The 12,089-nt window shown below is 49.9% G+C and overlaps 1 protein-coding gene across 3 annotated transcripts in view; it reads left to right on the top strand.

Moving 5' to 3' along the window:
- Positions 1–7,585, top strand: part of PLXNA1 (plexin A1) — a 115,266-nt gene extending 107,681 nt beyond the window's left edge. For all 3 annotated transcript variants that reach the window (XM_041460555.1, XM_041460563.1, XM_041460547.1), the window contains exon 32: positions 3,208–7,585. In XM_041460555.1, coding sequence (XP_041316489.1) covers positions 3,208–3,303 — 96 coding nt within the window. In that variant the 3' untranslated portion in view covers positions 3,304–7,585. The remainder of the gene's footprint in view (positions 1–3,207) is intronic.
- Positions 7,586–12,089: the final 4,504 nt, after the last annotated feature.

Below are 12,089 nucleotides of genomic sequence, written 5' to 3'. Positions count from 1 at the left end.
TATAGAAAACTACACTGTGAAATGTGGAATAGTAACATATTCCATGTCTGTGCTTGGGCTGCTGGAGAAGGAAAGGTTTGGGAGGCATGAAGCCAGGAGCTGGAGTGGGCAGTGCTCATTCCTCATATTTTCTGCATTGAGTAATGTGAGAAACACCTATTTTTCTATGCATTTGGCACATGAGCTCCATGAGGCTGCAGAGTTCCCAGCATTATCTCAGTGTGCTTCCCCTATCCACTGTCATCAATCCTGCACCATGGTGGTACCATTGCTGTGGAACTGTACAGGTGGTGTTTGGCTTCTCTCCCCAGGAATCTTAGAGGATGTGGTGGCCTCTCCAGTGCTTGTTTTGTGAATGTCAGTAAGGATGGTTAAGAACTCCTCTGTTGTAGTTGATACAAATTAATTTCTCAAAACTCTGCTCAAATCCACAGCCTACATCTTATTAAAGCAATAAAATATGTAACTACAGTAAAATATATGTCTATTCACATAGCATGATAATACAGATTTTATTGTCCCAATAAAGGGGTTGATGACTATATTTGAACAGTGGCTAATATAGGTGACAGAGTGCCAGAACATCTTCCCTCTCAGAGCCAGGAGAGGAAATGGGGTGCCTGTTGTACCATGCAGCAATCCAAAGAGACTTCTCCCAGTGCCTCTTTGAGATGTGAATTTAAGGGGTCCATGGGAAAGTTGTAGCAGACCTGGCTTGTGGGTTTAAGGTCAGCACTGGGATCATGGTGGTCAATATCCTGTGGAACTCAGTGCTTTACAGGAGGGAAGAGGAGATCCTGGCTTTCCTGGTTCTTGGGAAGATGATGTGGTGGTCACCATGCATGGGCTGGCCATGAAGGGGTTCTGGGGTTTTACAGTTTGCACACAGTTCTGTGACTACCATGAGAGTGAAAGTGGAGCAGTCTGGAAGATCTAGATTTGCTGTGGTCCAGCTATCATCCCTGAGCCATCATCCAGTGCTCACTTCCTCCAGGCTAAAAGTCCCACAATCCTTAAATAAATCCTCCAAGTCCTGGGCAAGAGCATGGAGGTGACCATGTGAGATGAACCCATGGCACTAATGAGCTGCTCTTTAGGTCCTCTTCTTGCCTGCCAACAGCAGCCTGACATCTGTTGAGTGTCTTGCTGTTGCCTGCTCTCTGAGCATCACAAGTGTGTTCACAGCTCTCAGGAACTTCTTTTATTATTTGTAATGGGATTAATAAATCGCAGCTGTTCCCTTTGTTTGTTTTCATCATTAAGCACAATTATATGCAGCCCGATTGCACCCTCTTTGATGCAAAATGGGAGAGAATAATTTTTCCTGTTGTTCAGTGCAATAATATGCTGTCATTGGCTGTGAATGAAAATCATAATTAATTTTCATTTAGGTACTTGCATCTTGGTAATCAGTGGTCCTGGCTCCTTACAGCAGGTGACAAACCTGGGTGTCTCTACACTCAGCACAGGTTTCCTTTGACTGCATTGTTTCCGTAAAGCTGAGATAAGAGAGGAGTAGATAAAGGCAAGGGCAGTTTGGGAATCATTTGGCACCTCAGCATTCCAGGATATACTGCTGTCTGGTTGGGAGAGGCAGAGGAGGCAGGTAGGGGGACTAGGCTTCCCTTCACTTCTCTGACCAATCTCATTTGCTTCCAGCTCAGGCACCTTTCAGGCACGTGGGGTTTTGATTTCTGTGTGTCACTACAGGTATTTTACTCTGTGTGTATAATGAGGGCTGAGAGCATCTGTGGAGATGGATGGGGGGGAGTGCTCCCAGTAGCAGGTTTGTGGCAGAATCTGTGAGTTCTTCCCAGTCCAGCTGCTGCCCTGGGATGTTGCTGCCAGGGGAGATAAATCAGATGTGTCCAGCTGATACCGGTGATTTTCCCCCTCCTCAGAAGCCGATACCAGTGCCCAGATGTAGCTTTCCTTTCTGTTTTGGGAGGAGACTCCATCAGGCATCACTTACTGCCCCAAGAGACAGGGGCCAGCCTGGTCCTGCCCCAAAACAGCCTGGGGGAGCCCCAGTCTCTTGGTGGCCAGAGGCTGGTTGTGGCAGTGTGGTGGATGCTCCTCAGCATGCTCTGCCTTCCTCTCAACTTGCCAGCACTGCAGCAGCTCTTAATCAAAGGGAGCTGATTCCCCATTAAGAAGTTACCTGTAGGGCTCCTGATGGACTTTGCCTGCCTCCTAGTAAGTCTATTAATTATACAACAGTTGGTTTCCAATTATGCAGCCAATGAAATGGTTAATCAAGTCCCCTTTGACGGATGCCTTGATATATAATTGCAAAAAATTTGCTCTCTCAACTAGCTCACCCGAGGAGATGAGATTTCTGTCAGGTTTGTTTTTTTAAATCAGCTTTTCTACTCTGCTGGCATGATGTTACTGAGACGAGACTCCTGGCTGCTGGGAGGGCAATTGCCCCTTTGTTTTACGCTGTTACTCCCTTTTCCCTACTCTGAGTCTCATGCTCTGCGTTCCTGCTGCTGCTAGTCCTTCCCCAGCCCTGGGGGCATGGTCGCATCTAGCCCAGGGCAGGGGACTGTCCCTCCAGCCTGCAGTCTGTCATCCTTATCAGCAGCTTGTTTAGAGAAAGGATTTCAAGGCAGGAAAGTCATTCTCAGGTGTCTGTGGGTGCACCCCTTGAACAGGACTGGGGGCTCCCAGGCTTTGCTGGTGCGTCTGTCTGATGTCCCCTTCCAGCACCCCTGTTGGGATGAAATGAGACAGGTTTTAATACTAGTGACAGCTGAAGCCTTGTGGATTTGGTGTTTTTGTGCATGTGGAACCAGTTCATGGTTTGATTGTGGTTTCTGAAACACAACCCCTACTTCCCTCAGTTGTTACAGGATTGTTGGAGTCACAGATGTGGCAGGAAGGTGTCGTTGGCTTGGATTTGGGGTTCACCCTCTGTTTGTGTTTTCTTCATTTTCCCATTGCAGTTTGGCTCCTTGTTAGTCAGGCAGGTCCTGGGTGTCACTGCAGACCCTTTGGGGCTCCTGGTGAGCTCAGTTTGTGGATGGCACCACTCACAGCGGTGTCTTTCACCTTGAACTTCCATTGGCCCTGTTGGGGCACAAGAACACTTCCCATGGGGCCACATCCCCATGTCCTGATGCCATCAAAGAGCCAGCGGGCCACAAGGAGCCGCTTTGGGTAGAAGGGCACCTCCTCACTGCCTCTCCTCCCCTCTCTCCCCAGATTTTAGCTGCGCTGGAGAAGGATGAGCAGGCCCGGAGGCAGCGGCTGCGGAGTAAGCTGGAGCAGGCGATCGACACAATGGCCTTAAGCAGCTGAGAAGGCGGCGGCGGCGCCAGCGTCCGGCAGCAGGGCGGCAGGATGGATGGACAGACGGACGGACGGACAGAGGGAGGGAGGGTGGAAGGACCGGCCAGCGGCAGCCGCGGGCACAAGACTTTGGGGCTGGGAGCGGCCGGGCCCGCGGGAGCCGCCGCGCCTCCGCACGCTTCCCACGGACACGCGGAGAAACCTCGCGCTTTAGCGGAACAAACCACAAACCCCGACGACGGCAGCAGCGTCGATGGAACTCCCTGACCCACAGACAAACCCCCCGGTCCAAGCGGGATGCAGCAGGGGCCTGGCAGAGAGGCCATGCGGGCGGAGGAGAAGGGGCTCCTGCCCCACGGACCTGCTGGGCGGCCCTTGCCTGGGCAGAGCCCCTGAGCCCACACGGAAGGAGGGTCGGGACCGCGGGGCTTTCTAGGAAGGCGTTTGGATGTTGTTGTTACTTTGGTGAAGGGAGGGTGGGTGGGCTCCTATTTTTACTGTACTTGACTTGCTCTCCCTTCCTTCCCCCCAGCTGTCCACCCCCTCTCCTCCTCCTCCTCTCTTTTTCTGTCTCTGCCCCCTTCTCTCTCTCTCTCTGGCCTTCTGCCACTAGTGTTAACTGCTATATTTGCACAATTTACACGAGACAAACAAAATTTTTAATTTAAAGGGAAAAAATTATAACAAAAAATGGGAGGGGAAAAAATATTCTGAATTTTTTGCAACAAACTAACAAAAACGATTTTAAGAGATAAGCTAAAGGACTGATGCTGGGGAGATTTGGGGTTGGGGCTTTAGGGGTGGGCAGGAAAGGGAGCTTTGATATTTCTAAAATACGTCCTGTGCCATGTTTTATTTGAATGTTGTTTAGTGCGAAAAAAAAAAATTGAAGAAAAAAAAAAATTGAAGAAAAAAAAAAGTTGGGAGTTTTGTTAGCTGGATAGATGCTGTTATTTTAATGCTGCTGAGTGGTTCTGGAGGTCAAAATCAGAGAGGAAGGGAGATCCCAAGGCTGGTTTTTCTTTTCCTGGGTGATTGCTGAGGGATGGTTGGTGTTTTGTTGAGCTTGTCCTTGTTTTCCCGGTTGGGTGGCCGTGGGGTGGTCTGGGCAGTGCTGCCTGCTCCTGCCTGTCCTGGGATGATGTGGGGTGGAGGATGGCTGTGGGGCCTTGGGGGCTGTCAGGAGGGTTGATGCAGAGCCAGCCTGGCTTTTTGTGTCAGATTCTTTGGCACTGGAGCCGCCTTAACAAAGCCCCTTTAAGTTTATTTTTCCCCATCATCTTTTTGTGCTGATGCAGGGGAAGAGACCAGATCCCCAGCGAAAGGGGAGGCAGCTCCTCTGCACTCCTGACTGGGATCCCCCTGGCAAACCCCACTGGGTTCCCAGCCCATGCAGGGACTGGGATTCTGGCTGCCGTGGGGCTGTCACCTGCTCTTCCACCTGGGGAGCCCAAACATGTGCAGGACCTTCCACCCAAGACTGGCCTTTCTTTCTCTGTCTTTTCCTTCTTTCTCCCCCTTTCTCTCCTCGCTGTCGCCCCATCTCCCCTCCGCTGCCTCTGCCCTGACAGGGCTTCGCTGGAGACCTGAGGTCTCTCCCTCAGCTTCCCCCTTGGAAATGTCAGTTCCTTGTGGGTTTGTGCTTTCCAGAGATGAAAAGGTGCTGAATGCTGCCCTGAATGGCAGCAGGTGACCAAAAACTTCCAAAAAAAAGAAAAAGAGCAAAACCCTTTCCTTTTCTGTACTGAGAGCTCCTGTCACTGCCCAGGCCACAGCACATGGGGCCACACTCTGCCAGGAGCGGATGGCTGTCGAAATCCAAGTGGAGAGAAGCCCAGCTGATTTCTGTCCATTCCCTTAAATTGCAAGTTAAGGGGGGGAGAGGGAGAAATAATGAAGTTTTTAATTAAAAAAAAATAATAAAAGTGTGTATATATATATATGTGGTTACAATCTAATTCTCGTGCCCCAGTGGGGTGCTGTATAGTTAACTGAAGGAGAATTGAACAAATATAAAAATGAGATGAATTTACACAGCCAGTTAAAACAAAACAAACAACCACTGCAAAAAAAAAAAAAAAAAAGTTAAAAAAGGATACCAAATGGTGTGGAAGGAACTTCCAAGCCTTTCTCACCATGCAGAACAACTGTTTGAAGCCTGCACATCTCTCATTATGTTGTAATTTTGTTTGGTTTTGTTTTGTTTTAATAAGGAGGGAAAGGAGAGAAGATGCTGATTAAAAAAAAGAAAAGAAAAAAAAAAGATGACAAAAGAATCCAACCACAACAGCAAAACTGTTTGAAAAAGAATTTATAATTGTTTCCCAAACCTATGAACCCTGAGCTGTCGCTGGATTTCTGAGAGCTGTGGGCTGTTGCATGACTGTGCTAGATTTTAGTCTGAGTTGATCTTTTTAAGAAACAGAAGAAAAAAACCCATAAAACAAAGAAACTTCGAGTATTGAATATTAGAGGTTTGTTTAGACCTGTTACCTAATTTTTTTTTAATTTGAAATTAATTTGCCACTTTCTCGTCCAAAAGAAAAAAAAAAAAACAGCAAAAAGAAAGACTTTAGAGGTTCACATCTCAAATGTGGTACTTGGAGAGCCTTAAAGGACAGCTGTGTGCCCTGTGCTGGGGCCACTGCTGGCTGCCAGCATCTCTCTGGGTGCTCTGGTGGGACAGAACCCTCCAGGGGTCCTTTTGTAGGATTCACTGCTGCTGTGATGGGGTGGTGGGTGCCTGCAGCTCTCTTTGGTGCAAAACTTCTTCCTTGTGGCATTGCTGGCTGCGTGGTGCTGGTGGAGGTGCTGGAAATCGCCCGGAGGATGGCGGCAATGCATCGGTGATCACCGGGGTGTGATGGAAGGGGAGCAATGGCTTTGGGGTCTCTGTCCAGGACTGGAGTGGCTTCTGCCTGTTGTAGTGGTAAGAGTGTCTTGGGGAGCTTTGGCTGCTGTTGGGGCAGCCAAGCACATGGGTTTTGTGATGGTTGAGAGGGGATGGAGATGTGTTTCTAAGAACACCTCCCTGAAGATTTCCTTTTTGACACAGAGGGCTGGAAGCACTGTTAATTGCTGAGGTCTATTAGCCTGTAGCTTTCCCAGCACCAATGCTGTGGGTGCTCCCTCAGCCAGCCTGGAGGGACAGATGAGTTTTTTGGCCGTGGTGGGTCTGAGATGGATTTGGGCAGCACAGAGGCTCCTGGGGAGGTCATGCTGGGCAGGCTGGCAGTGCCATGGTGTGGCTCTGCTTTCTGGGCTCCCCTTGTGCTGTGACCTGGCTCTTCCAGCCCCCTGGTGATGCTGACTGCCCATAGTGTGATCCTTGGGATGAGTTCCCATTGGCTTCCTCCTGGAGAGTTTTGGGGTGTCTGTGGTTTGCTCCACTGAAGGGTACCCCAGCGGCTCCCCACTGCTCAGGGGTCCCCTTGCTGCCCCTAACAGGGAGGGTGCTGGTCAGCGAGGTGGGCACTGCAGTGCTGCCCGCAGCCTCTGGCGCTTCTTGGTGCTACCTTTGCCTTTCGCATGATGCCCAGCGTCCTTAATTGTGCCAGGCAGCTGCCCACCCTCCCTTGACCAGCCTGGTGGGGTCAGAACTGGCCCTGTCAGATCCTGCCTCGGAAGAGGGAAAGGTGTGGAGAAGCTGGGAAGCATGCACAAGCCTCCTCTTACTGCTGGTGCAGCCCATGCCCCAGAGTGGGGTGAGATGGAGAAGCATCCCTTGTTGTGAGCCTGCATTTCTGGGCACTCCTGCTCTGGCCCCCCACCAGAGGCAGCTGGACCATGCAAGCTGATCCCCCACCACTGCAAACAAGGGGGTCCCTCCCTGCTCTCGTTGCCTTTTGCTTCAGTTTGGGGTTAAAAAACGTGCAGTCCAGCCTGGAAGTGTCCCCCCTAGCAGGAGCCCCGTGTCACGCCCAGAGCTGGCCCCAGCCTGGGGACGGGGAGCAGGGGGACACTGGGGGGACCCCCGCAGGCTCACCCGCTCCCGACCAAAGCGCACAAGAAGCTGTCCTTTAAGGAAGCAGGGGGAAACCCAAGGCGGACCCGGCGGGAGGCAGAGAATTCTAATAGTTTTAGAAAATTAAATGGGGAAAAAAAGAATCACACTCTGGAGTCCTGATTCCCTTTCTGTGATTGTTTCAGACTTGAAGCAACAGGCCAGCGTGGCTGGTCAAGCGCCCTTTGATCGTGTAAATATCCTGCTATTTCCTATTTTAATGTTCTTCAGATTTAGTACTTGTAAATAAACACATGCATCAAGGAGAGATTAAACATTTTTGCTAAAGCTGGTGTTTTGCCTGTGTTTTTGGGGGTGATGTGGGTGCATGGAGCAGGCAGCTTTGGGAGCAGGGGGCAAATCCGTGGCTGTGCCAGGAGGATGTGATGCAAAATAGCATCATGATGTGCCAGCAATACGGTGCATGTGTGGGTGTGGGGGCCCTGAGGTGTGGTTGTTAACACTCACCAAAGGAGCTCCAGACGCTCACAGGGGGATTTAGGTGGCTTCCCCATCAGCCCCTTTCCTGGGTGCCTCATGTTAAATTGCTTTAAACCGCTTGATTTTACTCGTTGCCTTTCAAACTGCTCGGAGCTCCTGATCAGACGCAGAGGAGCTGAACCTGCCACGCTGCAAGCACAGAGAGGTGGATACCTGCCTGACTCTTCTGCCACTCCCTGGGACCCACAGGAACTGACCAGGGCTGGGACAGCTTCACTTCTACCCCTCGGACATCCTGGCCCTTCCTCCCATGGGACATAACAGGGTGACAGCACAAGTGTTTGGGAGGAAGTACACGGTGCTGAGGTGATGCTGCAGTCGTGTCTCTGCAGGCTCTGCACGCTGCAGGGACATCTTCTTTTCCAGCTCCTGATCTTTTCTAGCTCCTGATCCTTGTCTTTAAAGCTGTGTCCTCCGGTAACTCTGAGTACCTCCAAACTGCATTTGTAGTCTGTGCAGGGTCCCAAAGTGAAGCACCAGGAGAGAAGCCCAGGGCAGCAGCTGGTCACCTCAGCACCCTCCTCACAGGGAGAGCTTCCTCAGCGAGGTCGTGGCTGTGGCAGGTGTGGGGAGGCATTCCTGGAGAGGAGGGGGTGAATCCCTGGGGTGTGGGGTCAGCAGGAGCCCAGCACACAGACCAAAGTCACACAAATTAGGCTGCTTTTTTGTTTTTTATTGTTTCCTTATCCTCTTCCTGCCCTGGGGCCAGTCTTCTGAAAGATTGGGCTGGCAGGGCTGATTGTACTGTGGATGCTGAATACATATTTTCTCTGCATTTAGTATGTGTGTAAACTGGATGTTTTTCTTGTTTTCTCTTGCAGTTTTCTTTCTCTCCAGCAAGAACATCATCGGCAGGTATTAAACATCCCCTATTTTTGCCATAGCGTCAATAAAACAAAGATTGTTTTGATCTGTTTTCATGTCTTAAAAAAATAGTTTTCTTTTACCAGCCTTTCAAATGCTTAAGAAAGTCTCATTTGAACCAAATTTTGGTCAGGTTTCTGGGAGGATTTAATTGAGGGTAGTGGGAAAAAGACCCTCATCTTCCTCAATTTTGTGCTGCACCAAACACCATTCTCATGGCCATGTGGGAGCAGGTGGCTGCTGAGCGTCAAACAGGTGAGCACTGTGGTGGGTACAGAAACTGTATTTACATAAGTTGTCAGTCCAACATACAGAATGGCTTTCACTGCATTTTTCAAGGCATAGAGATGAGGGTGTTTCCTTGAAGAGACCTTGCTGCACCTTGGTGCTTTACTCTGAGCCCTTTGCAAGCAGGATTTTTATTTTAAAATTTGTTCTATTATTTTACCAGGGAACAAAAACTTTAAAACCTCCTGGCTGACCTAATAAATAAGTAAATAAATAAATAAATATCTAGTATTTCACCATCACCAGGATGTTCTTCAATACAAATTGCACTGGTTTTCCCAAGGAGTAAGAGCTTCTGGCAGGAAGCCAGGGCCTCCAAAGACAGCTACAAATGTCTTTGTTTGCCTCCTCAGTGCTAGTGCAGAGCTAACCAGAAAAAGATTATCATGGCCTGCAAATGATTGTGTAGTCCACAAATGCACTTTATTTGATTAAATGGTAAAATGTGAACCTTCCAGCAATAACATACACCGCTGCCGCCTGGGACGGCGCTAATCCAGCAAATCTGCAGCAGCCTCCATGTGTCTGGAGCTGGCTGGGCTTTGGAGGTGGAGGCAGCCCTCCTTGTGGCCTCCCTGCCTGACCTGGGGCTCTTGGAAACCCCCCTTGTCATCATCTCATCCAAACTTGGGCTCCAGATGAGTGGCACATCCCAGGGTACCTGTGTGGGGTCTGAAGGTCTCATCTTGGGCTCTTTGTACAAAAACCTCTATCCCCTCCCCAGCACTGTGGTTTTGTACTTGCCCTGGGCACCTCCTTGTCCTCCTGCCCTGGGAGATGATGCTATCCTGCCTTTGGGTCTCTGTATAATCCTTTGCTTGTCTTCCACATGCAGTGAGGGCCAGGACATGCAGATGGTAGCTCTGCTCCTGCAGAACTGCGTGCCCAGTGCCACGTGTCACCTTGGGCTGTGGTGGGTGTGGGACATGGGGACCCACAGCCTGCAGCACAGGGACACACTCATCTCCCTAGGCACAGTCATGGACAGCCACATTCTGGTGGTGCCAGTGTCAGTCGTCACTGACACTGGCAGTGAAAGCTCCTCATGAGCTTTGCTCCTGAAAGAAATGAGTGCTTGGCTTGGGGGTTCAACACCTCTTTTACCTGTCACTGATGTCCCCCAGTGTGTGTTTGCTTCTGGTGTCACCACTGCTGTGCTCAGAAACCCAGAGTCATGAAAAATGATGATAGATTCATCCTCTTCTTCAGGTTTAGCCTAAAGCTCAGCAGGAACAGCTCCCTTGCCCACCATCCCCAAATTCCAGCAGTGGCCACCTTCACCTCCCCTTCCTCTCCTGCACCATCACCCCGGGCAGTCCTGGTCCTTATGCTGCTGCCCCATGGCCCAGAGACCCACAAATGAAGAGAGCAATTAGCTGGGCTAATTGGGCTGTCCCTCATTGCCCCCTGAGCTCTGTAATCCTGCAAGAAAGGGATCTGCCACATCTTCAGGGGAGTATGGGCAGATCCTCAAGCAGCCACTTTCCAAGGAAGAGAAGCTTTATTTCTCACACATGAGATCTCTCTCTCTCTCTCTCTCTATATATATATATATATACATAAAATCCATAGTCTGTAATCTAAATGTATATATAAAATTGATAGCGATGTATATTAATAGAATAGAATAGAAATGAAAACCCAGCTAGAGCATTAGCATGGGCTGCAAGTGCCAGGTCATGTGCTGTCTTCAGATATTGCATAGGAAAGGCCAGAGCAGCATCATGTGACCCTGTGAGATGAAGGATACGATGGGGGGTTTCTTCCCCCTCAGAGGTGATGATTAAGTTTCTTCTGAGCTGCTAGGAAAAGGGAAAAAAAAAAAAAAAAGAAAATCCATATATTTTGAAGACAGTAAGGGCTGAGCAGAGCAGCAACCCCTTTCTCTCCCTGCCTGGACTAATGAAAATCACAGCCATGCTGGGAGGCAACTGGTTTATGTTTGTTCTTTGCTTTAAATGTAGTGGTAAAAAGCCCACAGTTTTGGGCACGGATTGGAGGTGGGATCATTAGGAGGTGGCAGGCGATGGCTGATACACATTAATGTGCTATGAGCAGTGCACCACTGTGTGGGCTTTTTTTAACTGAGGCAAATTATTGCTTCAGGAAAAAGACTGTCTCCCCTGGTGAAATTAGAACAGGGGGAAGGGGGAGAATTGATTTGTCTCAAGTTTTATTGCACCAGATTGACAGCTCAGGCTCAGCAATCTGCTCCCCTGCAGAGCCATGGGGCAGAGGGCAGGTGACATGACTCTGGGCACTGCCAGCTGCCCCTTTCCAAAGGGTCCCCCTTTAGAGGGGGCAGCAGTGGGGTGCAGTGACCAGTCTGGAGACCATGACCACTGGGAATCTTGGCCATGACTGTCAGGGACAATTTTTCCATACAGTGAAGTCAGCTGAGAAACATTGCTGCAGGCATCTTGCCTCTTTCTCTGCTCCTCAATGGTTTGGTGGTTCACCACCCCATTTCTGGCACAGGTGGCATGTAAGGTCACTCTGGGCTGGAAAACCCTGGGGTGATGCTATCTATGTGTGGGGGAGCTGCACTTCTCTGGGTACTTTTCAGTGGTGGCTGATGTGACACTGCCTGCACTATTTCTGGGTGCTCTTCCCAGCAGTAGCCCCATTGCAATGGGCTTCAATGGGCCTTTCCCTCCCTCTGCTGGAAAAAAAGCAGATATGTCCAGTGTCCATCCTTGGGACCTGGAGGGCAGCCAGGGGCATCTCCTGTCCCCTTGCTCCAGGTGCTGTCGCTCATCAGCTGTGGTGCCTCTAGCAAGGTGTCTGCTGGTAAGGGATGGTAACTGGATGGGTTATTTCAATGGTCACCTCTCCCATTTCACAGGGGATCACAATGCACACTGTAAAATAAGCCAATAGCTCACAGACCACCCAGATGAGTCCCTGTGGGGAAACTGAGGCATGAGGGCAGAGCTGCTTGGCCCAAGGTCGTACAGAAGGTTGCAGTGGGGAAGGAACCACTCACAATCAACACTGAAATCCCCAGGACATGTGCTTTGATTATGGTCCCAGATGCCTGTGCCACTTTGGCTGTCACACTATCCTGAGCTGGAATTTTATTTCTTCCTCAAACTGGTTTTTTTTCCCCTTTTTTATGAACGAAATTCTTCCTTCGAAG

The sequence above is a fragment of the Pyrgilauda ruficollis genome, unplaced genomic scaffold (genome assembly GCF_017590135.1).
Source record: "Pyrgilauda ruficollis isolate IOZ18807 unplaced genomic scaffold, ASM1759013v1 scaffold10, whole genome shotgun sequence".
Lineage (NCBI taxonomy): Eukaryota > Metazoa > Chordata > Aves > Passeriformes > Passeridae > Pyrgilauda > Pyrgilauda ruficollis.
The sequence above is the reverse complement of the archived record's forward strand: the minus strand, read 5'-3'. Positions and strand labels throughout refer to the sequence as shown.